This window comes from Heterocephalus glaber, unplaced genomic scaffold (genome assembly GCF_053883595.1).
Source record: "Heterocephalus glaber isolate CG9 unplaced genomic scaffold, H.glaber_assembly_v1.0 deba00001004, whole genome shotgun sequence".
NCBI classification, from domain to species: Eukaryota; Metazoa; Chordata; class Mammalia; order Rodentia; family Bathyergidae; genus Heterocephalus; species Heterocephalus glaber.
In genome coordinates, this window is record NW_028258179.1 from 10,135,076 (window position 1) to 10,161,520 (window position 26,445).

General features: G+C 52.5%; 1 protein-coding gene across 13 annotated transcripts in view; it reads right to left on the reverse strand.

The window, feature by feature from the left end:
• Positions 1-26,445, reverse strand: part of Hdac4 (histone deacetylase 4) — a 258,092-nt gene that overhangs the window by 69,215 nt on the left and 162,432 nt on the right. For 10 of the 13 annotated variants that reach the window (XM_004868416.4, XM_021247427.2, XM_087209562.1 and 7 more), the window contains 2 exons: positions 24,572-24,816; positions 11,820-11,970 (listed from right to left, as the gene is read on the reverse strand). In XM_004868416.4, coding sequence (XP_004868473.1) covers positions 11,820-11,970; positions 24,572-24,816 — 396 coding nt within the window. Of the gene's footprint in view, positions 1-10,214; positions 11,753-11,819; positions 11,971-24,571; positions 24,817-26,445 lie in introns of those variants that run through there. The other 3 variants (XM_087209560.1, XM_087209564.1, XM_021247432.2) reach the window with 3 other exon arrangements.

Consider the following 26,445-nt stretch of genomic DNA (forward strand, 5'->3'; position numbering starts at 1 on the left):
CAGCCAGGCTGAAGCAGGACCTGGAGCAGCCCGACCTGAGCCCCAGGAAAGAGCTCAGCTGAGAGGGCACAGGCAGGAGGCAGGATAAAGCACAGGCTGTGGTCTGCAACCACCCAGCATGTGAGCACACAAGTCACTGCTCTTGAGAGGAGCAGCTGAGTGGGGCCCCAGCCTGCACTGTGTCAGGGAGCCCTGACTGATGAGGCTCTGCTGCAGATGCAGGTTGCGCGGGAGGGACCCAGGACCGAAACCAGAGCAGGTCAGCATGTAACGCTGGGGCTCTGCTTCCCAGGTACCCACAACAGACGTGACCCTACTCATCGGCCATGCAGCCTGACGTCTTTCCATCTACAAGTGGGCTCCTCGGGGGCCCACACCGCAGGACTTGTGCTCTGCTGGGACATTCCAGACACGGTCACGGGGCTCTGGAGAGCCACAGGCTAATTCTGAACAAATGCAGGGAGACATAAACCTTGCAGAGGGCCAACCCTATACACACATGAAGCAGTGCCTGCACAGCCAGCAACAAGGAAACGCCCGGCGGCAGGAGGTGGTCAGCAAAAGCCACAGACGAGTCACAGGAATAGCAGCAGTGCCAGCTGGCTTCGCAGGTACACACAGCGAACCCGAACTCACCTTCTGCTACAAGAAACGAAAGACGAAACAGGAGCTCCCTTTACCTTTACACTGCAAAGTGGCTGGCTCTTGTAATGGAACCACCCAGTGCTGCTGAGAGCGGGGAGAGGGTCAAGGCTGCACGATGGGGATGGCGGCAGTAGCAACAATGGTGACTTCCACAGTGACGGCAGCCCTTCAGCCAGAGGGGTGGCCCTTCAGAGCCTCTTGGCAAACCAGTCTGTGTCCACTGGGCTCCCTCCTCAGAAAATGGCCCCCAGATGGGGTGGCCACAGGAGAGGGGGTGCCCTGTGCCCGTGTCCTGCCCTGCAGGTCCCAGGGCCCTCCAGGGAGCCTCATGCCCCCACGCAGGCTGGGGTCACCAGGGGAGCTGCATCTTTGCACTGCCTGGGAGACACCACCTGAGCAAGACCCTGCCAGCATGCAGCAATGGCGGTTCAAGCCGCCTGGCAGCGAGACATGCGAATTATGGCCCTGTCACTAACAGGTAAAGCACAGCTGGTGAGAACGTCAGCAAAGCAAGCCCGGGTTCCTGACCTTTTAAAACAATTAGAAGTCTCTTTTTGTTCTTTCAACTCCACCAAGTGAGAATGAAGAGAGAAAGACTACAATCCCCACTCTTCTCTCCTTTGCTGGCACATGCTCATCTGTCCAGATTTCTCCACTTACAGGAAAGCTCCAGGATTAAAAATCCTTCAGTAAGTAGACAGCACATTTCTCAAATGTTCCTTTTTCTTTTAAAAAAAACTTATTTCATGTTGCTTCTCACTCATCTACTGGACAGGCTTTTACATTCAGCCAACAGGGACAAAGAGGTGAGTGAGACACAGCTGCTCAGCTGCAGGGGTGAGAGGAAGGAGGCCCAGGGTAAGCAGCAAGCTGGCCAGGAGCGAGGAGCAGAAACCTGGGTGGAGTGGGCAGGCGGAGAGGGGCTGCTGCTGCCGACAGGGGGTCCCCAGAAGGTGCTGAGTGATGGGGCCCCGGACATGCTCCATGGGACGAGCAGCAGAGTCCAGCTTGGCTTCCCCGAGTCTGACACCCTCTGGCCTCACTTGCCTGCGAGGAAGGCAAGGTTTCACAGGTGGGACAAAGAGCCACCTTCCACGTCAGGTGTCGGACCTCTGAATCTAGCCTTCCGTGCATCTGTCTGCCTGTCTGCGTGTCTATTTTTGTGGTGCTGGGGATGGAACCCAGGGCTTTGAGTGTGCCAGGAAGTGCTCTACCTCTGAGCTGCAGCCCAGTGCAGCGCCGGGTTTAAACACCGTGCAGGATGGTCCCAATGGCCACCCACCCCAGTAGGGTCCAGCTTGGCCTGTGGTGAGCAGTGATGCCCGGCTAGCTATCGGCATGAGGCAGACCTGCCTTGGCTCAGACAGGGGCTCTGACAGCGGATCTTAGGTTCTGAAGTGTCAGGAGTTAAAACGAATAAAACCTGACGAGTGTGCCCCTGCTACAGGGAGGGAAAACAGTCAGACGCTCTAAGAATTCAGTGCTCTACCAAATTTCTAGTTTTGCTTGATATCAATAAACAAAACTGTAGAATTATCTAGACTCCAAATGTTTATAAATTTAACACAACTTTTTATGAAATATTTAGTAAGAAGCTCATTTAAAACAAAACCTCAAGAAACTAAATAGCAGATGCTTTGTGGTTCATTTGCAAACCCTTAAAAACTGCGATGCCCTGAGTCATTTGCTCTGCCCTCAGCTGTGTTTTAAATTGGCACCAACAAGACCCCATCATGGGGGAGGTGCCTGGCCTGATGCCCTAAGGGCCCCCAAGAGCATTCACCGCCACACCTGCCAGCCGGGCCTCTCACCACAAGACCACTCGGTGGGCTGCGGAGCCCATGAAAGCTTGCCAAGAACCAACTGCACACAGTTTATTATTAATAATAAAGCCTGGCCACCCAAATCCACAGAGCAAAACTGCTGGGGCTGCCACCTGTGCCGGGGCTGGAGAGCAACAGAGAATATTCTGGCACCCGTTAAGGGTGGATGGGTCTTAATGTGTAGCACAGAAATTGTTTTTGACTGGCAAACAGATCCAGAAGGCTTTCTAAAGTCCAATCTTTTCATATTCTGTGAGCCTTCGATGATACTTTTATTGCCAGATTCTGGTACACCCCAAGGAAGTAATTCAGATTGAGTTGCTTTATAGCAACCAGAAAAACTGTTATTTGTTGGGCAGCTGTGGCACAGATAAGCTAGCTGATACTTAAAATGTGAACTTCAATCCTTGGATAAAGAACCACTGTTTCTCCTACTCTACAAGAAGCAAGTAAATAGGGTACATGCTGAGGCACAGGGGAAGTAAGGGGCAGAGAGGGACATGGGTCCCGGGCACACGATGGCACCGCAGCGGCAGCATCTGAGCAGCACACACACGGTCAAGCATCCGTTGCTGCTGTCCAGGGGAGACGGGGTGGAGGGTGAGGGGGCAGAGCCACTGGGTTGTCAGAGTCCATACTCTGGCCCTGGTTCTCAGGCACGGCCCTGCATGTGACAATCGCCTGAAGAGCTTTAGGAAGGAGCCTCTGCCATGGGGCGCGAGGGGGGTGCGCATCACACCAGACCCTTGCAGAGGGCCCCATCTGTACCTAGAGCCCATGAGCAGGCACTGCGATATCACCAACCAGACCTCACCAGGCCTTTGGCTGCCACTGTCCTGGAACCTGTCCCCTTGAGGGCCACTGCTGAATGAGTCATCTTATCTAAGTGTGACAGGTGTCATCTGGTTTGGCATTTCCTTCTTTTTGTACTGGTACAAAAACTAGGTGTAAGGTGAAGTAAAAACTATCTTCATATGCTTTCTATCTTGAAATTCTGACAAAGTGAAAAAAATTTAAAGTACATTTATCATTTCAGGAGCAAAGTAATGTAATAATTTATGATAAAAGTGTTAATTTCATGTATAAAACAATTAATAGCTTACAAATAGTGAAATTAGAGAAAGAAATTGATAATTAAGAGTACATAGGCTTGGGACCAGGGATTTAGCTCAGTGGTTTTGGCGCCTGCTGCACAAGCGCAAAGACCCGAGTGCGATCCCTGGTACCAAAAAAAAAAAAGAGTACATAGGCTTCACAATCTTAGGAAAAAAGCATGTTTTGAAATAGTGAACATTTAAAAAATATACAAAATAATGTGGGCATAATGATACAATTAGACTATATCCCAATTCTAATTTAGAATTAATTTTGTATGCTAACAAATTTATATTAAGATTCAACTTAAGAACTGCATTTAGTTGATAGTTACTTGATTCCTTTTAGAACAGGATTTTTTTCCCCAAAGTCCCAGGAGAAATACTTCAAATCTAATGAGGATTAATGAAAGGCAAAATGTTAATTTGGTAATCTAAAAATTACATAAAGGCAAATCCCCACACCAGAAGATAGCCTTTCAGTCTAGTTATCATGAAGAAAATCAGCAGCGTAGAGACAAGAGCGTGTGAAGAAAATCACAGACCTCCAAGCCTTTTATTCTCAGTGATAGAACTGTAAGGGTCACTGCTTCAGGTCACTCAGACCAGGAGGTGAATTAAGCCTGCTAGGACCGGCCATGAGAGCTGGACGGAATTTCCGACCCATGTAAGGGAGGCACGGAGGTCTTGAACACAGGCCCAGCCGGCGGCAGAGGGGCTGGGAGAGCCGGGACACACCAGGGCCTCTTCTCGGGAGGCTCCCGCCACTGGAGAGAGGGCAGGGGACAGAGCCAGGGCAGGGAGCACTGGGGTGCAGGAGGAGGAGGGGAGCAGGCCACCACCTGCTCACACCTCAGCCCGCGCAGGCCTGAAACTCAACTTGGACAGCTCGGCCCCTGACTGGGCTGCCACGCTCAAGATGTTTTAATGCCTCTGCCTAACTCCAAGAAGCAGAGTGAACCCATGTTAAGAGGATACCCAACACCCCACACCCCACACCCACTGTGGAGCTCTTCATGCAGTCTCAGATGCAAGCTAAATATTCTGGCACACTGGGAAGGCAGATTGACAACAAATTCAAGGAAACAAGATGGAGGAAAAACCTAGCCACGGGGCCACTCTAAAGACAAGACCCAGAAATTCTACGGGAACCCAGTTATCTAGAACTGGGTATAAAAAGAACAGCCAAAGGGTGAGTGCAGCAGCAGTCTCTTCTGCAGGTGAGCTGCAGATCAGACCGGTGCATGACAGATTAGAAGACAGCCACACTGAAGCCGGGGGACAAATGGGAAACACACAGGAGACACAGCAGCTTGGGACAGATAAAGGCCGACACGGGAGGGCCGAAGATGCAGGTGGACTGGATGCAGACAGGGGAAAAGCAACATCTGTTGGGATGAAAGCTGAGAATAACCAGTTCCAAGAATTCATGAAAGTATTAAAAAAATACAGATTTAAAAACTACAAAGCCCAAGTAGAATAAATGAAAACAAAAGGAACCCCAAAGCAAAACTTGAAAAAAAACCCCCAAAAACAACCAAAGATCAAGAGAAAATCTTAAAAGTAGCCAGAGAAAAAAAGATGATCTCTGAAGAAGGAACAATAAGCCTAACTGCTAATTTTTGGAGATTAACAACACAGTCAGCAGGAAAGGGAACCGAATCCTCATAGTGCTGAGGAAAAAAAATAAATACAAAGCTAGAATTCTACACAAAATAACTTCCAAAGATTTACACGTAATCAGGTAGTGGTGAGATCATCACCATTAGGCATTCATGAAAGCAAATCATAACAGATGAGAGTTCAAACATGCGGAAACAGACAAAAGTGACAGGGTAGATGCATAACTCCTACTGAGGAAAATAACAGTAGCATAAACATTAACACAAACAGTGTGTAAGGTAAGAGCCGAAGTGCCTGAAGACCCCTACACTGTCACAGAGCAGAGAAGCACCGACTCAGACCAGACCTGATAGTCAGAGATGGGCAGTGCAAGGCCAAGGGCAAAGGACTGGCAGACCAGGGTCCATGACCGCGCTGGCAGGCAGCAAAGGGGATTAACAAACAAAGAAAACAAAAGCAGCAAGAACAGTTGGGGTAATTAGGACACTTCTGTACAAGCATACCGATAACCGTACTAAGTGTAAATGGACCAGACCAATTAAAAGACCAAGACGGTTAGACCACATATCACAACTTACGGAATACAGTTAATATTGTATCTTACAAGAAAATGTATAAATACACGTATTAGAAAAGAAGGCTGAAATCAGTAATTTAGGTATTTGTCTCATAAAACTAGAAAAAGAGCTACAAATTAAACTCAAAGAAAATGGAAGACAGAAAAATGATAATAAGCTTAGCAGAAATTAATGAACTGGAAAAACAAATACTCCACAGATTGCATCCATCAGGCCCTAAACTGATTCTTTGAGAAGATATTAAAATCGATAAGCCTCTTGAGAGACTAAGAAAAACATGTGAAACAACAAAAAGAGACAGCACGAATGTATTAGTCACCTTCCAGTCCCTAGGACAAAATACCCAACTCCTACAACATACAGGCGGTTTATTCTGACTCAGCTCGGGGGCCTGGCCCAAAGCCAGCTGCTCCACGGCAGAAACCGCATGGCGCAGGGCACCGGGGAGGAGCGCTGCCCGACCCATGGCAGCCCGGAAGCTGGAGATGGGGAGGAGCCAGGGCCGAGCGTACACACACAGCTCTAGGTCACAGCGCCTGTGACTGACTCTCGGGACCAGGACCTACCTGTGGGCACACAGACTCTGGCGGACAGTGTAGATCCAAATAGTAGCAACAAACAAGAGGGGATGGTGCTCAGGCCAGCATGGTCACAGCACCAGAAATGACAAGGACTTTACAAGAAAGGACGTTGCTGGGCAAGCTCTTTCATGCACACAGTTACCAATACATAAAACATTAGCAATCCAAAGCTTGAAGAACATAAAAAAGGTAATGTCGTCTGACCACGTCAAAAGGGTTATTTAAAAATGCAAGTTAGAATTTCTGTTTAAGTAAATCTAGGTAATTCCTCATATTAACCAAATGCAGAAGAGAAATCATATGATCATCTCCAAAAGATGTTGAAATATCCAATAAAAATCAATACCTTTTCATACTGAAACTCTCGCAAACTAGGAACGCAAGGGAATCACCCATAACAGATACAGAGGCCCTGTCGGAAACAAATACACAAGCAAACAAAAAGCATAAAGAAAGCCCCTTAAGAGCACAGGGCGAAATGGACACGGGGAGGGAGCGCCTGTCACCACTGTATGGCAACACTCTCACAAGTCCCGCCACCTCAGCACTCCACGCAAGGGAGGGGCATAAAGGTACTCCGACTGGGAAGGAAGACATACCCCTGTCCTTACCTATGGATGATGTGATTCTCTGTGCTGAAAGTCTAAATCAATCTACTGATAATTAGAATATCTGAGTGTAGCAAGGTTGCTGGGCACAAAACCAAGAATGAAAAGTAAATTGTTTTCCAAAAATTACAAAAAATAAGCTATTCATAATAGTGCTAAAAACTATCATATGGCTTCAAATATATCTACTAAAATATATGCAAATTCCTACACATAAAATGTAACACCTTGTTAAGAAAAATTTTAAAAAATCTAAACATTTAAGACTAGAAATAGTAGCATAAAAACATCAAGTCTTCCCAATTTGACCCACATAATCAGTGCAATAGCAGAGAAAACCCCAAAAAGTCTGTGGATAGCAACAAATGATTGTAAAATTTCAATGAAAAATGAAAGTGCCAAACCAGGAAGGATTTGTACTGCTGGGCAGAGCCCCGCGCCCAAGCTGCAGTAATTAAAACCACGTGGTACCGATGTGCAAGGACAGCACGGGGCCAGCGTCACCTGGCTGACAAGGCATGTGGACACAGGCACGTGCACCTCTACCTCACCGGGAGAGGTACGGGTGCAGGCTCGGCTGCTCATCTGCACAGGGAGACCCTGCTTCAGCCCCGTGCCCCACCGTGTCCACAGGAATTCCCCACAGAACACAAGGGAGCCCTGGTGAGTGGGAAGCAGTACAGCTGCCCCAAGGGCAAGACAAACTGTGTTCATGATTTTCTGTCTTCCTTTTTGTTCTTTTTGATATTGGGCATTGAAGCCAGGGCATTTACACCGAGCTGTATCCTCAGCCCTTTTTCACTTTTTTATTCTGAGACAGAGTCTCGCTTAGGTCCCCAGATGGGACTAGAACTTCTGATTCTCCTGCCTCAGCCTCCCAGAGTCCTTGGATTACAGGCACGCTCCAGGTTTCTTGAACCCAACACAAGCACACAGAGGTGAACACTGAGAAATCAGGCCACACTAGAGCAAGAATATGTTTTCTGCTTCCACCATTAAGACAGTGAAAGGCACAGCCCGTAGTGGAGAGAAGAGGCTCACAACACATAGCTGACAAAGGGCTGGACTCCAGGAGACAAGAAACTCAGCTCCAAATCGAGGCAAGGGGAGACAGCTCAGCCGAAAAATGGGCAAGAGACCTGAATGACACCAGAAAAAGGGAACATCCATGAGGCCACAGCGCGTAAAGACACGCTGCATCTCACTGGTACGAGGGAAGCGAAGCTGCAGGCGCCAGCAGGGATGCCACACCACTGCATTTTTGGGAAGCAGAGCTTGAGTCTGGCGCCTTAGACCACTCGGCCATCCTGACACCAACCACTGCATTTTCAAGGACCCACACAGCAGGTGCTGGTGAGGACGGGCAACGGGAACCCTCCTGCAGGCCTGGCAGGAGCAGAGCTGGTGACAACTGCTCTGCGAACTGAGGCACGGTGCATGAAGGATAAAGACATGTGTGCCCTGAGGCTCAGTAGTTCCTCCTCACGAGTGTCCACTCCTGGCACAAAGTGCTCCAGCATGGAACCCGGCCAAACACCCACCAGCGATAGAAAGGTGACTCCACTGTGCACCCAGGAATGCAACAGGAACTCTTGCTAGATATGGAACGCTATGAATTTCACAAGCTTACTGGTGAATGAAAGAAGCAAGACACAAAAGCTTGCATGTTAATTGTTCCATACATTTCCCTGTCCTAGGGGTCAGGAGCAGAGTGACCTTTAGGAAGAAAAGAGAGGTCTGGTGACTGCAGATGCCTTGGTGCTGGGTGCTTTGCTGGGTGGAGATTACATGGGTGCGGATTTGTTAATTCCCTATAGCTCCCCATACACTAAAGATTATGCACCTTCCTGTGCACACGTATCACACCCCAAATAAACACAAACAACTTGGAGTAACCGACTTCATAAGAATGCATTAAGCATCAGCATCTTATGTTGCTGTGCATTACTGCAGGTTAGCATTTTGATGAAAGCTTGGTAAAATGATCTGCCTACATGCCTGGCCATTTTCACTATCTGAAGAGGGATTTCTGAGGTTTGTCGCATGTTGAACCCCAAGTAACAAGTGCCTCCTGGGAGAGACAACTCCCCATCACCTGCTGGTTGTGCATCAGCAGAGCAGTGACATGGCAAGGGGCAGGCAACTCCCCCACTGGACCCCACGTGTACCCCCCACTGGCTGCAAGAGCAACCCTGGCTCCCACGCTGGATTGAAAATTCTGGCTGACGATGACCGAAGACTGGTGAATGTCACCTCCAGCCTGCTCCTCCCACGGACCTTCCACTCGCAGGCAGACCATGGAGCACCCACCACCCACAGGCTCAGTTCATGAGGTCGGCAGGTCCCGGCCCCCACATAACATGCTGAGAAGCAGAGCGTCCTTGCCCTTCCCCACCTCTCCCCTGGGTCCCAGGGACAGCCCTGCAGAGCCCGCTCTGCTCTGCCACCAGCATAGCGGCCAGGGTGGGTCCTAGGAAAGGGAGTCTGACCCCTCACTCCTGCTCTGGGCTCTGCTCCATCTCAGAGGAAAAGCCCCCTGCTCCTGCAATGACCCTGGGCCTACTGTCCTGTGTCAACCATGTGGCAAGGCCCTCCTTAGGGTCATTGCGCCTCCTGCCCCTGCAGTCTGTTCTTGGGCTAAGAGCCCCGCCCATGCCCCCCTCTCCATTTCCTGGGGAGCAAACTGCTGCTGGCTTAAACTTAAACAGGTGCAAGCCGCACAGGCAACAGTCTTGCTCCAGCTGGTGGGAGGGTCTTTCAATGGGCCAACTGGCTGGGTTCATCCTGTCATTCAACCAAATGCGCATTAGGTGCCACAAGGAAGGTGCTCTGCATGTGACTAACGTGGAGACAACCTCGATTTAAGGTCCCCTGTGTCAGCTTGCCTCTCCAGGGCTCAGGCTCTGTGCTACGACAAAGAAATCCCCTGTGGGCAGCAGGTGGAGAGTTCCTGCCCGCTCATGCTGCAGGCCTGACGATCTGAGGCCTGTTCATGTGAGGGCCTGCCATCCCAGGGCCTGCTGCAGATTCCAGACTTGCCTCACCAGCCCTGCATCGAGGAGGGCAGGTCCCCTCAGTGAACCTTCGCATCTGTCTTTGTTGCTCTTCCTTGGCTGGACTGGACCAGTGGTCTGCAGGGCAGGCTGATGCACGTCCTTTGGGTGGCACACAGCACCCTCCCAAGAGCCACTTTTGGGAGCACACAAAGGGAAGCACCCGGAGAACAGGGAAGCAGAGTACGACAGTCACTACAGATGCACACCTGTGGAAATGGGTGAGTGACAGCACATCTGCCCCGTGTCACATGGATGAGTGCCAGGAGGAAGAGGGACGCCGAGAGCCTGCTGCACAAGAACACCTGTTCTGTGGCCCATGGGCATGAAGCTAAGTGCAGTAAAGTGAAAGACAGTGTTGCAGGCTCCAAGAAGACCACCTGTAATGAAAGCTTGTAAGACGCAGGAGGCTGGGAATGGGGGAGGCGCTGGGTCAGGGTGGCCTTGCAGGACCCTCACAGGGAACCTGAGCATCTTTTTGTTAAACTGTCAGGCAAATGCCAGTGACTTTATGTCCCCATATGCCTGACATGTACTTTATAAATGCTATTATTTATATGTTCAATGCTAAGAATTTTGAAGGGTCAAGTTCTCAGAAAGCTGTACGCATTCAGTAAGTTGAAGACATTTTTCCTAAGAATAGCCAGAGGACTGGGAGGTATTAATATCTTCTCAGTGAGCAGCACAGCACCGAGGACACATAGGTGTGTATGTCCCTGCAGGTGCCTGGGTCACAGGACCCCTGAGGGGCTCTGCAGACTGAGGAGCGGCCAGTCCTCCTTCAGATAGAGGGGCTATATGAAGACTTCAGTTCCTACTGTTCCTAGCTGGAGCCCCCTCAAACGAGGGCAATGCTGCATCTTGACCTTTTCAGGGGGACAGCAGGACAAACAACTTGGACTGAGCAAAGCTATCCTGGGCCGAAATTCAGAGCCTGTGACCCACGGGTCCCTTACGCGGCCAAAGGTCCTGGGTGTGTCCTTTCAACAAGCTGTCAGCACACAGCACCCAAATGTGCCCAAGCCCAGGAGAATGGCTGGAGCAGACCCAGGGACATGGGGACAGCACCCTAAGGGTACTGGGGCTCAACAAGCCCGGTCCCCAGGAGCTCCAGCCCAGGGGGCTTGCAAGGGGGCGGCACGGCAACTGTTCCTGGGGTCACAGCCCCCAAGTATTCTCGAGGGGGAACAGCACACAGAATGGTCTCCTGCCTGTGTCCCGTGCTCGTCTCCCTTGCAAGGAGACCAAGCACGCTGCCTCTGCTCGGACACACACTGCCACAGTGCAAAGCGAGGCCGGGCCAAAACAGCAAATGAGAAAGTGAGCCGCTGGCCCCTGCTTGGGCCTGCTCCAAAGCTGCGGGCCAGCCTTCAAGTGAACAGTTGCTTCTTAGAGCTCTCAGAAAAACATGTCTGAAAGTGCGGGGCAGACCTCGCGGATGAAATGCTCCGTGCGTCTGGCGTGTGTTGTGGATTTTAATGCCCCTTAAGTCTAGGAGGGGTCCCGCCAAGGAGTCTTTAAATGCTTCAGTCAAACCGACAGCCCTATCTGTGCCCCTGCTTTGGTGTGAATGCGGAGTCCGGCAGCCAGAGGTGACAAAGCCAGGGACTCTGGCTGGCCTGACTCCACTCGGCCAAGCCTTCAGCAGCACTGCAGAAATCCTCAGGGGCGGGAAGGGGCCTGAAACAGTCACACAGGGGTGCCTCCCCGGGCAGGGACCCGAAGAGCGGCTTCTGGGGAGCCAGCAGGGCCACTACCTCTCTGCCCCCCGCCGCCAGGCCCCCCGCGCCCGCCCCCCTGCCCCCCGCACTCACTCTCCTTGCCCTTCTCCTTGTTCTTGAGCTGCTGCAGCTTCTGCTCGCGGTGCTGCTTCTCCAGCTCCTGCTCCTGGCGGTGCCTCTCCAGCTTGCGCTGGTGCTCCAGCAGCTCCTGCTGGTGCTTGAGAGCCAGCATCTCCTGCTGCTGCTGCGGGCAGAGGGGACACGGGTGTCAGAGCCCGGGGACCTGCCTGCCACACTGGGGCCAGCGCCCGCCCATCAGCCCTGGTGCTCTGTACGCACCCCTAGGTCTCTCAGCCCGCGTGTCTGTCGTGGCCCAGAGCAGGAAGGAGTGCAGCTGAGGCCCCTCAACCTGCCACGCCACCAGAGGAGAGCAGAGGAGCAGCAGCCAGCCACCCTGCAGGCCAGGAGCCCCGAGGATGGGAACAGGTGTGGCTACTTGGGACAGCCACTGGGCACCTTCTCAGGGTGTGGGACACACCTGCCCCAAGACCTGCAGTCCCATCTTAGGTGGTCTCTGAGTGCCCACAGAGGAAGAGCCTGCACACACCTCCCCCACAGCCCTCTGGATGCAAGCAACCCAAGGAGACCACAGGGACACTGAGGGCATTCGCATGAGAGGCTGGCCTGCACAGACAGTAACTGCAGCACAGCACACAGACACAGACGCGTCACCAACAGGCACGCTCCATGGGGCCAGTGCTGGGTGAGGTGCGTGGGGAAGGGGAGGAGGCTTGGGTCCTGAGACTGTCTGTCTACCCCAACGGGTGAGGCCGTTTCAGAAGAAGGCTGCCCCTCGGGGTGAGGCAGGGAGGACTCGGGGAGGACGCATCCCGGATGACTGCCAGGGCGCACAGGGCCTCCCAGGGGAGGGTCTCTAGGTGGCTCACAGCTATCCACGCGCACACCCAAGAGCTGCACATCCTGTTGTGTGGATACTACATCTGATCGCCCCAAACATGACATGCTTGGAGACCCAAGAACTTCAATCATCACTATGACACATAACATTAAGATACAAAAGGTAACAGAAAGACGCTTTGGAGTATTTAGGATATACGGATAAATGAAACTCATAAATGGTTTCATCAACTTATAAGAATATGATAAATAACCCACTAAAGAGGCAAGCAAACAAAAGACGAATTCCCCAAAGCAGTCAAAACTGAATGGGAAAGATGTCCAAGCTCACTAGTCACCCACTCCCGTGTGCATATCATGCTCCACCAGGCGGCAGAGAACAACACTGCTGCCCAGCTCTGCCTCCAGCACCAGGACGTGGCCTCCCAGGGCCTCTGTCCCCTGTGGCAGGACCTGGCTGCCCACTCAGCTGGGTGCTGTCGCTCCCTATCGCTCTCTGTGCTTGCTCACAGCCGCGACTGCGATGGGGCTTTGCTGGTCTTGCTCCCTTGTACAAGGCAAAGGGTGTGGCAGGGAGCAGACCACAGGCAACCATCATGGCCCCAGGACCTTCTATGGAGGAAGCCAATGCACAAGCATCCTCCCCTCCTTTCAAGCCAAGCCTGGTGGTGGTGTACTCTTATATTCCCAGGACTCAAGGAGGCTGAGGCAGGACTCTAAGGTCTAAGTCTAGCACAGACAACTCAGCAGCTTAGCAAGACTTTATCTGAAAAAAAGGCTGGGGATGTAACTCAGTACAAAAAGCCCTGGGTTCAATCCCAGTATCACCACCAAAAAAATCCTTTCAGCCAGTCACAAAGTAGGGCACCAACCAAAACTGGCCAAGGGAAGAGCGGTAACAGCTAATGTCCTGAGGGCTCTACCAAGTGCTTTACACTTAAAGCTGAATCCTCACAAGGGCCTTAGGAGGTACTTACAAAGGAGGAAACTGAGGCACAGAGAGACAAAGTGCTGGCAGTGAGGGTCTTGGGAAGATGGACTGGCTCCAGAGGTGGCTTCTGCCCAGGTGAAGGAGACTGGCAGGGAGGAGTGGGTGTGCTCAGCAACCTAGCATGCTTGAGTATAAGCACACACGTGTGAGATGTGTGTGCACACAGTTGGGGAGCTGGCATGTTGGGAATGCAAGGCAGTGCATGTGAGGTCTGTGCATGTGCGTGTGTGAAGCAGCTGCCCTTCCTGGGGGACACCGGCCCTCGTAGACCGACTGTGTATCTGGGCTGACTGGGTGGGGTGATTCCTGGGTAAGGGGCCTGCGCTGACTGTTACCAGTGCTGTGCACCATGCCACACACACCGAGCCCGACTTGGAGTCATCTGGGTGCCAGCCGGCCAATGCGGCCAGGTCCTGCCCCAGGCCCTTGACACACACCTCTCAAAGCCCTTGCTTCCGGAGTCACGTCCTGGTCTGAGCCCTTCCCTGGCAGAAGGCCTGTAGGCAGATGAGGAGGGGCTGCCAGCAGGGCATCCGTTGGCTTCCTGACCCCATGTCCACGAGCCTTTGGTTACCCAGCTTCTGTGATCACCTTGAGCACCAGGTGGACAGGGAGCAGATTGTCCACAGCCTCCTCTGGTTAGAGACGCAAGACACTGCTTACCCAGCACTCTGTCTTCATGAATTTCAAGCCACATGACACCAACAATGAGAAGGAGAAATGGCAGTGACTGGGCTTTTAAAAAGTAAAGGTTCTCATTCTGACATTCCAAAAGTAAAGCCTACAGCCTAGGCATGAACATAGGTGTTGGCCAGTGAAATGACTTTTAGGAAAACAGAAGAAACTGGCAATAACAACAGATGAACAAAATCAACACAACTGCCAAGGTAGGTGTGCAGTGTATGGAAGGTTGTGCAGGAATCCCAAGGCCACAGCACCTTCCACGGACAACTTGGGGTGCCGGCAGCACCCCTCTAGCCCTAGCAGAGACTCCAGCTCTGGCCTCCCCAGCCTGCCTGGGCTGTGTCCTTGCAGCCTGCAGAGCTGGCCTCCTGGAATCACTGCCCCCTGGTCAAGCCAGTGGCCTGATGCGCAGCCCCAGAGCAGGCGCTGGAAGCCCAAGGTCAGCACGCATCAGCAGGACCTTGGGCCCGGCCAGAGCTGTCCATCACAGGGATGGTCATACACAGAAAGGACCGACTGGCAGCACAAGCTCCTTGAGAAAGTGAGCCAGGTCCACGGCACTTCCCCACGGCCTTCCCTTCATCAGGGCAGGACAACAGGGACAGAGTGGCTGCAGCGGGTATAGGCAGAGGCTGGGCCCAGGCAGGGTAGGCCCATGTAAAGCCCAGAGCAGCACCCTCCCCTGCAAATGCTGCTTCTGTAGGCAGTGGGCCCAGCCTGGGCAGGAGCAGAAGGGGGCATCGGGCTTGACTGGCCATGGAGAGCGTGCTGGGCACCTATGGCCCACTCCATTCACTGGTCACGCAGCAGGGTTCCCAGTGGCTCCAGGGTGCAGGCTCCACTCTGTCCCTCGATATGGGGAAAGCCTGTGCCATGAGGACAGACTCCGGGCTACGGAAATGGGACTGGGCGACATGCTGACTGTTAGGAAACATCCACAGTTATCTGCACCTATTATCTCGCGAACACGTGCAAGGGTGAAGCCATCCCATGAGGAAGAGAAGTGCTGAGAAGCTATCTTTTGCAGACTAAAACTACGATGAGCAATTTAAAATAAGATGACCTAATTTTTCCAAGAAAACAAAACAAAAACAGAACCAGTAAAAGCAGATCCCATTATTCTAACTAGACTTTAACATCAAGCCCACTTGTAAGCCTAACTGAGCTGTGAAGCACATCAAATCTCCAGGATTGAGCTCCTTTGACTGATTTTGCAAATTAGTAGATAGATATTCAAATGGAAACCCAACTAGAGTTTAAAAAGTCAAATAAAATCCCATTGTGCTAAAAGGACTGAAGTTGGGGACAAGTAGCTTTCACAGTCCTGGGAGAGAGAGAGGGAGAAAGAGAGGGGAGAGGGGGAGAACACTTTCTGGCCTGCAGAGAGCTCTCTCAGATGCCCTGCATGAGCTCCCGTTTGCCCTAAAGATTCCCACTGACTGAACATCCGAAAGGTCACAGTCGGGTTTGGTGAGAGCACTTTACCACCATCACACTTCGTTAAGACAAGCGCTGGCCAGTGCCATCGGACACCAGCCTCTCCAGCCTGGGGTCTGCAAACAGTGGAGGACACGTCCATCTAGGAAGTCAAGTGCCCTGGACCTCACAGGCACCTTATGACCCACACACTCCCTGGGCCAGGCACCACAGGTACCTGCATTTGAGCCTGGGGCTGTGTGTCCTGGAGCCACATGTGCCTGGGCATCCTGAGGGTCACAGCCAGGTTTCAGAGGCTACAGATACTTAAGGGCCACACACTCCTGGGTTCCAACAGTGGCAGAGTCCTTGTAACAGCAGCCTTCTTTTTAAAGCCAAGATTCTTTTTCTGACTGTAAGTGGTAGCAAATGTGCAAATAAGAATAACATGGAAAACTGTCCCTATTCCATGACTTAATAGTTTGGTCATAAAATTCAATCTATACTTAAAATCAAACCCCAAGCCAACCATGAGTATTTTCTTATCTCCTGTACCCTAGCTGGCCTCAACAGAAACAGCGCCAAGTGAGATTGCATTAACCACCCAGCATACGCTGTGGAAGCTGCCCTTGCACTACTGCTCAGGACTAATGTCCCTGACTTACTCTGGGGCCAAGGCCCAACCTCTTCTTCAGTCCCTTCCCAGGGTGTGGACAGTGATGCTGCTGCCCGCCTCCTGAAGCAAGCACACCTGCAGAAGTGTTTGCCGTGCTGCTCAGCATGGTGCCTGGTGTATAGTGAAGGGCCCCTTTGCCTTTCCTGTTTCTCTTCTCTGACTTGCCAGCCTGGTGAGACATCGTGACAAACATGCAGTGCATAGGATCTCAGCCTTCAGGTGAGGCCAGCTAGGGCAGAGCAGCAGCACCTGTGACCCCTGTGGGCACAAGGCCCACATGCCTACCCCACCCTCCATGTGACCCAGTGCCCGAGCTGGCCAGGAAGAGGTCCCCTGTCCCCTCTTAATAATTCACAGACTTCTGCCATACTGGAGCACAGGCCCTTAGCAAGGGTACAGCCCACGCCTGCCCACAGCAGCCTTACCCTGGCAGGGAGCTTGCTGTCCCCAAGGCCTCCTGACCCACACAAGGCCCCACTCCTCTCATCTTGGATGCAGACTCATAGCTGCCTTTGCTTCCTGTTGCGATCCCTTACTTTCAAACAGTAATCTGAGAATAAAACATGCAGATATCCAGTGCATCCCTGAATGGTTCATGAAGTCTGAGAGCCTGGCGCTGCTGATGCGGGAGCCAGGAGGCAGCTGGACTGCAGTGGTGAGCCCACATCCATCTAGAACTGGACCTGGTGCTCAATGGGTTAAAGTCACACAACTTTGCAATTTGCCGTTAGCAGCTGTTCTTGAAGATACTCAGGGAGCTGCTAGGGCATCATCTCAGTTACTTTTTTGAGATAAGTACAGGGCAGGCCCAACTACCCTGCCTTCCTTTGCCAGAACATAACTTTTTAACAGCGAGGAAAATAACAAGCAGTCATCCCTGGGTGTGGCGCTTGCTGCTGACCAGTGAAAATGTGCCATTTGGTCATGGGTTTTTGATGGAGCATTTGTGGCTAAACTGTTACCTCTGTGGGGTCCTTGATCTGGAATCGTCTCCATCCTTATTCACTGATTAGCTCAGATAGAAAAGACACCCTCATTTCAGCACATTGCAAATAAACCTCTTGTCCTGCCTCATGACCAGCAGTGATCAGACCCTCCGCACCTCTCCTTTACTGCTGCCACCCAAGGGTACACAAATGTCACAGAGACGGGCAGAGACCGCTCCCATCAAGGCCCACAAAAGGAAGGCCTGCAGCGGGGGTGAACGTCCAGTGCTGGGCTCCAGCCCCATGGGGGTGGCCAGAGGGCCTGCGGACACTCCTGGGGTAAGGGTACAGCATCGCTGGGGTGCGGGACTGGGCACTGGGGAAGGAGTCAGGTCTCACACAGGGCAGCAGCCAGCACACTTCCTGGGGTGACTAGTCTCTCCAGGTGCCCATCTCCAGGGCCCAAGTCCAGGTTTCAGCTTCACCTCAGTCTGCTTCCCTGCGAAGACGGCACCTCTGCCCTCTCCCTCCAGGCCCAGAGGTTTGGGCTCCATCGCCCTGCACAGCTCTCTCTGTGAACCAAGCACTGGCATCGACAGGCAGCCAGGAGTAAGCAGGGCAAAGTCAGGTTGCAAGCTTCCCAGTCCCACGGCTCAGGTGAAGGCCCGGGCAGAACATGAACTTCCATCTGGGGAAAGAGACAGAAGCCCCTTCTTGTCGGCATAAGCTGTGGCTGGAGTAAACGGCAGCAGCACAAACCAAGTGGGAAACACGAAGGCCGATGCTCCTTCACAAGACACAGCACCTGGCAGCAAACTGGGAGGATCCAGGGGGCCTCCAGAGTGGCCATAGTGCTGCTGGCAGCAGGTGCAGCTGCACCAATCACAGAGAGTCCAAACCGTGGGCCCGATCAGCACAAGTCCTCCAGGCCCAGGGAAAAGCAGGGAACAGGGGACCCCTGCAGACTCTGTACTCAGCTGTGGCGTCCCCAGTGTCAGCATCAGGAGGCACCTAGGTGATTCCCACTGCTCCCAACACCTGGCCTAGGTGACCAGTCTGGGGCAACATCTCCTGGGACAGGAAGTGAAGAGGGCAAACATCACAACCACAGAACTATGCTTCCCTTCTCTGTAGCCCTCTCTATGGAAGGAAGAGTCCCAGGACCAACCATGGAGCTCTGATCACTCCCTCCTACGTGCAGACGCAGCACAGGTCACACTGCCAGACACAGGCAAGGATGCACACCCACACCCACACCCACATCCAAAGAAAGACATGCAAATCGTAACAACTGCCGAATCAGTTTCATTTTTTCATGTAGACTGGAAAGATCCTGTAAGCCAGAGAGGGGAAGGAGCACTCTGAACATACTACCAGGAGCTTAAATATTTTGGGTGACAATTTGGCAAGATGATTTAAAATGTGTGACATACATGCAATATTTTCCAGTAAAGGAATTCATTCTGAGCAAGTAACTGGTCAGGTGGGTCAAAGGCGACCCCAAGGACAGTGGTGATGGTTGGACCTGTGCGTGCGAGTCCTGGCTCGATAGTCGTGGGGCCACCACGAAGAAGATCCCTACCCCCACCACTGCCACCGCTGTGTGGATAGGGAGGCTATGAGCAAGAGGTCCAAGCTTTCCTACCAGGTGCCAGGGTTGGGAGATGCAGCGCTAAGAGCTGCCTGGGCCTTCCATGCTCCTGGCCCACTCAGCCTGGCTGGGGACAGGACCTGCTTAAGACGGGCACCCCTGGAAGTGCACTCTTGGGGTGAAGATCTGAGGGCTCTGGCCTCTGTGAAGAAGCCTTCACCATAGCAGATGTCCACAAGTGACTTCTGTGACTGGACAGGGCAAATGCTCAGCCCACAGTTCCTGCAGGAGGTGGAAGGGCAGCTGCAGACAGCTACATATGGCCAGAGTCACACACAGGACACATGGGAGCCACAGAGGCTTCGTGGGTGAGGCGCTGCCCTCAGGGGCTCTCCAGCCCACCCTGCCTGCCACCCCAGTGAGGTGTCCTGAGACCCTCTGTGTGGACACACGTCGGTGCCCCATGGTGTCCAAGGAGGCCATAAGGCGGAAATGCAAGAGAGAAGCTTCTAGGAGCAAATGGGACCACTGATGGCCAAGCTGACCGTGGGCCCTGAGCCCTGAGCACTCAGGACAGAACAAGCTTCCCCAGCCATGAGGAGGTCCTGGAGCCAACGCTGCCTTCTGTGATCGCTGAGGATGTGGGTAGTCTGTGACTCCCACTATGCCTAGCCCCCTGCCCAGCCCGGTATGTCACGGTGACACAGCTCCCATTACCAGGAACAAGGGCACAGCTACCCTGTCCACAGGAGGCTGGTCCTCTCTGTGTTCACACTGAAAGATCAGCGACTCACCTAGAGGCACCTTCAAGGTCCGAAGATGGGCCAACCCCCAGTTCTGCAGGGAGCTGCACGCACTGCACGCACCAGAGAGCTGCAGGGACCCTACTGCGCTTTCCCTCCTTAATGGTATCATCCAACACATACACACAATATCAGTGCAGTGAAATGCGGTCCTTTGTCTTCATTTGAGTGTTACATGTATATACATAACACTGATTAAGAACAAAGCTGGACGCAGAGGGTCAGTTCTCGTGCTACCTGTGGCCAGTAAGGACGGTGGCAGGGCAGCTCCATAGTGGACAATCCTCTCTTACATCTATGCCCTGATGCTGCCTGTGAGGCGGGCCCACACGCAGACCACATGGCAGCGTCCCACCAGCTAGAAACTGACACCTCATTCTAGGCACAATGCCAAAGCACAACTGGCGAGTTATCACTAAAGCCACTTTAAGAACAGCTGTTTAGACAAATCCAAATCCAGTGATAACTGCAAATAACACAAAAGAAAATATTACCCAACGGTACCAGCCAGGAAAGCGGTTACAGTTTGAAGCATGCTCCTGGAATCTTATGTATTATGTAAACTGTGTGTAGGTATCTGTAGATTTATAAATTCGGGGTCGTACTCTGACATTTTAATTTACTGTGTTGTTCACACTTCTCTCACTGTCACTCACACTTCAGAAAAGTGATTTTGGGGGTTTCCTTGCATTGTTCCTATGGATAAACCATAATGAATTAAGTGACCACAGCCAGTGTGACCTCTCCCTCATCTCCAAGCCATACAACCAGGGCAAGAGAAGGGCCATTCAGGGAGACAGCACCTTGGCCGACAGGAAGGGACAGAGGGGTGTCTGAAGCAGGACCCCAAACAGAGACTCAGCCACAGCTCGAGTCAGCCTCTCAGCCCCCGGACATGCCATGCTGAGGACCCACACCGTGACAGGGGTTGTCATAGCTTTGTCAAGATCCTGACGACTGTTAGGGTAAGTTTTAGTTAATGCAATTAAATAGAAAAAGGAGAAAAAGTAGTTACTTTCAAACGAAATTATGAACCTATAAAACATGAAATAATCAACGAACACCTATTAGGACTAGTAAGAAAATTCTATACGTTAGCAGCTAACAACACCTGAAATAACCAATCCAAGGCTTGTGTATACATTAGCAGTGACCAAGGAGGAAAAAACAATGAAGAAACAGATTCATCATAATAGAAGCAAAAACATAAAAACCCCCCTTAAGAATAATTAAATATGACATCTATGAGCATTACATGAAAAAATAAAAAGCAGGCCCTCATCCTCCTTGGACAGGCTCAAATCAGGCGCTCACATCATCCCCTGGGGTGAAACTCAGTATGAGGAAGGTTACCAACTGCAACTCCCATCCATCGCCAGAACGGTCTGGAGACTTCCTGAGCAACAGTTCTGGGGTTCAGCTGGAGGAACAGGCAAGATGAGCTGAGGAAGCCTAAGCGGAAGGCATGTATCGGGGGAGTGGCGCAGCAGGACGCCGAGCAAGGCGGACAGACACAGGTGCACGAGCAGGCTCCCACCAGGGCACAGAGGGCTCTGCTAATCTCTTCAGAAAGAACACTTGGAGTCATGAATGAGGACAAGTGGACAACTACTTTGTAACAAAACTAACAGGCAAGAGACAACATACTCTGGACCTTTAAAATAATGCCATATGAGAAAAAGACCAGCATTATGACAGCAAAAGCAGCACAGAAAATGACAGTAAGTGGGAAAAGTGGCAACTGCTATGCATATGGAGATAAAGTTAACCACAACGGGCATCATGGAGATGTAGGAAGCTGAACAGGACAGAAAGGATTGTGAGGCTTTAAACAAAGGCACCAGGACAGCAAGTGCAACCAGCGACGGGAGGTCCGCCTGCACCTGGCCACTCCCCTGGCTCAGGAGGGGCCTGCCTCTGCCTCTGCCATCAAGGACATGCGTGACTCTGGGCATTAGAAGCCATTATAAAGGGCCTTTTTTACCCCAAATTAACAATTTAAGTTATATTTTAAAAACGACTCCCACTCCAATTATAAAATTCTCTTCGAGTCCACTGATGATTTAATGACACTAATTAGACTAAGTGTCCAAGAAGTCTGTCTGACAATACCACTGCCAGTCATCGTGAACATGTGGTATAGAGTTAAACCATCAAAATAAAAGCCTGCTAATGCAATGATACAACCATGTAGTTTAAAGGCCTTTATGATCTCCATTTTAATGAAAAAATAAACTACTAAAATGCAGAGTGAAAGGTAACACTCCGTTTGCTTCCTTGCTTTTGGGATCTTGGCCCAGAGACTAGGTCCAGAGCCAGGTTTCTGGGGCCACAGGCAGCTCTGGAAGGCCTAGCATCTGGGTGGGACAAGTGGGGGTCCCTTCCTGGCGCTGACCTGAGCTCTGCTTCCCCTAGCCCTGCTCTGAGGAAGTGACAGAGCTGTAATACACAGTAAGAGAGGCCCCTGACTTGCCTCCATGTTTTTTTTCCCCCACAAAATGTTTTGTTCCAGGAATTAACAGTTCATGCTGCCCAGCGCTCCTGCCCAAGGTATCAAAATGTTTAGTGACTGTTTGAATTCTGTGACCTTTCAGGAATGTTCTGTTAGGCTATGCCCCCTTTCAAGAATGTTGTTAAACTCCAGCCCCCTGCTCCTGTGAGCATGCTCACCTACCCTGTAGGTCCCTATATAAGGAGGCTCTCATTTCTGGTAGAGCACCAGACTTCAAGCATGAACTCCTCTGAGCCCGCTGGCATAATAAAGGTTTTTCTCCACCTCTTCAAGTGACCATTGGATTTTTGAGTCTTCAGATTTTGATAGCTGTGACCCAGAGCTGTGACACTGAGCTGTAACACTTGGCTGTAGCACTGAGCTGTTCCGCTTTGCCACAGGATCAGGGAGGTGGGCACTGCACCCATGGGACCCTGACCGGAAAGTCTCCATGCTCTCTGCATCCCAGTACTGCCCTGGATGGACCCTCATGGTGTAGGATGTACCTGCTTCTGAGTTGTGCCCCTCCTGCCCCACTACTTTTAATAAAAGCTACCAATTCAACTGACATATAACGAGAACATAAAACATTAGTCTTCCAGTTCTCTGCACCAGCGGCCACACCTCCAATCCCAGTGTGTCCTCAGTCACCCAGGGCATCAGGCTCCCTTGCACAAAACCACAAGAGGACAGGAGTGTCCCTAAGGCGGGAAACAACAGGGACAAGTCACGGGGACTGGGCCTGGCACTTCAGGCTCCGCTCTAGGTCTGCACAAACACTGCCATGTCCCATAGTAGCCAGGTCAGGGGGACATGGACACAGCAGCTGGGCCCATTGGTGTCCAGACACGACAGGGAGAAACTGGACTGGACTGCAGCCCAGGAGGTGGCCCTTCCTTCCCACTTCTACGAGACAACGAGAGCCCATGGTGCCCCATGCTGCTGTTGAGGAAGGAGTTGTCACCAGGAGCCAAGATGTCTTTTTAGTCTTCTTCTAGGAGTCACAGAAATATGAAGCTAGAGCTCAAAAAGTAAATGAAACAGTGGCCCAGTGAGGTTGCCCTCCTCAGGGACTGAAAGGCAGCACAGGGGGGCCACCATGTGGGCCGCAGGCATGAACTCGAACGACCCGCTGACTGTTCCTTCCAGCTGAGGCCAGCTTAAGATGCCCTGCTCCCAGGGCTGAAAGCTGGGGCTGAACGTGCTGCTGCGGCCAGGGCCCTTGCAGGGAAGTGAGCTTGGCCGGTCTGCAGCACAGAGTGGGAGCTGTGGAAAATGCTGAGGCTGCCTCACCAGCAGGTCCAATCTCAAAGGTGTCTTGTGGTACCCTTCTCCAGTAGCAGGGGGTGCACGGCAGCGCAAAGGCCAAGGACAGAGCCCCTGGGCTGCCTCTGAGGCACACACACCCTTGCGTGGGGACTCAGAGCTGCTGCTGGGCCCAACCTCCAGGGCAGGCCAGGCTCCAAGATGCGTTGCCTCAGTAGCCACTGTTCACCACACCATGGCGAGTGTGGAGGCCCAAGCTCCAGTGCGGCTGGCAGCCCTTAGATGAGCTGCCCTGCCAAGGCTGACTGCAGTCTTGATCCCAGGCCCACAGACAGTGAAATGACACAGGTGGTTGTCAAAGCTGCTAAGGGTCTGGGTGACTTCGTGACACAGCAACAGAAAACTTGTGAGCCTCGTTTGGGTAGGGCTTCTTGCTATGTTTAATGTGGCTACTAAAAACTTTATCCCCATAATTTTAAAACAGCTGTATGTGCTTCGTTTCACTGGACAGTGTTGCTCTACAGGGTCCTCCTACAGTAAGAGGAGGTGAGGATCACAGACATCACTGCCTGACGAGGTCACAACTTTCCTGTATGTCCTTAATACACTTCTCTCACACTTATTTTTTTTTAAATGGGGTCAGATTAGATATCTGTAGAGAATAAACAGGTCTTGGCTAACAGTTTTTTCTTATTCCTTCTAAATTAAAAAAAATCTTTTGCCAGTTATGAAAGGTCAATGGGAAAAACTGAGAAAAGAGAAAAGGCCCCAGAAGAAAACCAGAGCTGGAAACACCTTAGAAATGACCATAACCACCCAGTACTTCCTCCTGCTGACGAGCACTCTACTCCTGCACATATTTTTTAGAAGAACTCTTCCACACAATGACTCTAAAGTGCTGCTCATTATATCCTGCATCCTCTGCGACTTATGCAAGCCCCACTGCAGGCAGACACGCAGCCCAAGTCCTCTGCACCCTCCTTGAAGGGAAGGTCATCTGGCCCACAGGTGCTGGCGCTCCATGGGGCAAGACTGACCCGGGGCAGGAGACACAGGTATCCCAGAGGGGCTGCAGTGCCTCACCTTTATGTGCTCATGCAGCTGGGCCTCGTGCTGCCGGGACAGCTGCTCATGCTGCCGCTGGAACTCGGCAATGAGGATCTGCCGCTGGATCTGCTGCTTCTGCTTCAGTGCCAGGAGCTCCTGTTGCAGCTGCTGCTCCCGTAGTGCTGGCTCTGCCACAGGCAGCGAGAACTGGTGGTCCAGGCGCAGGTCCATGGGCATTGCTGTGGGGGCCACCTGCAAGGGCAGTGCTGTGGCCACGTCCACTGTGGAGAGAACAGAGCAGAGCCAGTCAGCCCGGCAGCCAAGCAGCCCCAGGACCCCTCCCTCACCCCACCCCGAGTGGCAGCTGGCACAGGTGCCCATCTGACACCTCATCCCCCTGCTGGCCCTGGTCCCAGCAGGCTGCAAGCACAGGACTTGGGGCCTCGGTTCCTCAAGCACAAGATCACAAAGGCAGGAGGAGGTCAGACCAGGAGACAGCCTGCACAAACCTCTTCCCCCACTTCCCTCCAGGAGTGGAGGCCTCGCTTGCTAAGGACCCCATCACGGGCCCAATAGCTGGCTCGAGGACGACATGTTTACAAGTCAATAAAGAGAAAAGCAGCCAAGGCTGTGGCTGGCCAAGGAAGGAGCTGCTTGCAGGCATGTGGATGGGCACCCTTCTCTTCTGTCCTTCCTCGCCTCCAGTGCACTGCAGAACTGTGTACGAGGTCCCAGGAACACTGTGTGCCACAAAAGTGGTCCAGACAGACACTCGAGCAGAGAGCCGGTTTCCATGGAAAATGAGTGCCCTCTTGGAAAATATGTTTACCCGACTGCAGCCAATAACATGCGCTCCTGGTGAGTGGCACAAGCACATTCATCAGGGCTGGACTCTAGCACTGCCGGCTGTACTAACATGCTACCTAAGAAAGGCTACAAGCAACTGAACGCAAGCAGCACTGAACCAACCTCGGGCCTCACAAGGCAGTACCAAGGAGAGAAAAGCAAACAGAAGGAAGGAGGCTTCTGTTGTGACCGGCAGGCAGTAGCCACATGCGCACCTTTTGCAGTTTGGTGGTGTGAGCACCGTGGCCTGTGGGTACTTGCTGCGAGCCAGGCAGCACTGGGGCGGGGCCAGGGATACCACGCCCCATTGCCAACAGGCTCTGTCCCTGAAAGGACCCCACACCCACCCTGGGCCTCACCCCCAGGAGGGGCTCTGGATGGAGGCGCCAGTGCCAACATGGGTCCAGTGGCTCCTGTCTCTTCCATCCCCAGCACCTCGCATGGACAAGGCGCCTTCCTGAGGGTGCTACTGTGTGCCCCAGGACCTGATCCAGCCCACATGGCTTTCCAATCCCAGGTCCTGTAGAACCTCAGAGTAAGCCCTGGCCATAGCACCTTTCCTTCAAAAAAACTGCACTCTGCTCCACAGTCTCACAGCCCACAGGTAAGCGGTCTACAAGGAGGCACTTCCCCTCAGTCCAGAGCACTTCTGCAGCCACTGTTCAGGCAGCAGGACCCTAGCTGTCCTCAATCCCCAAATGGCTGGAGGCCCCGGTGCCAAGGTGTGGCCTCGGTCTGCTGAGGCCGAGAGGGAAAGGCTGCTGTGCAGCAGTCCTGGGTTTGGGGGCCCCAAATGCGAGCTGCTGCTCAGCTCCTGGGAGCTTCAACAGACACCTGAATCCTCCTAGCTTCAGGGCCCACGGAGCCCAGGATGGAGGAGCGCTGCTGGAATATGCACAGGAATCGCTGATTTCCCACTCCAGGGTGTCTGGAGCTATCTCTGATCCGGCCCTGCTGCCCTGCAAGGGTTTCCCCACGGCTGGCCAGACAGAGGTCACAGAGCCAGAAGCAGCTGGAACCCAAGCGCACCTGGGCCCTGGCCACAGGGACCACTCAGGCCACTT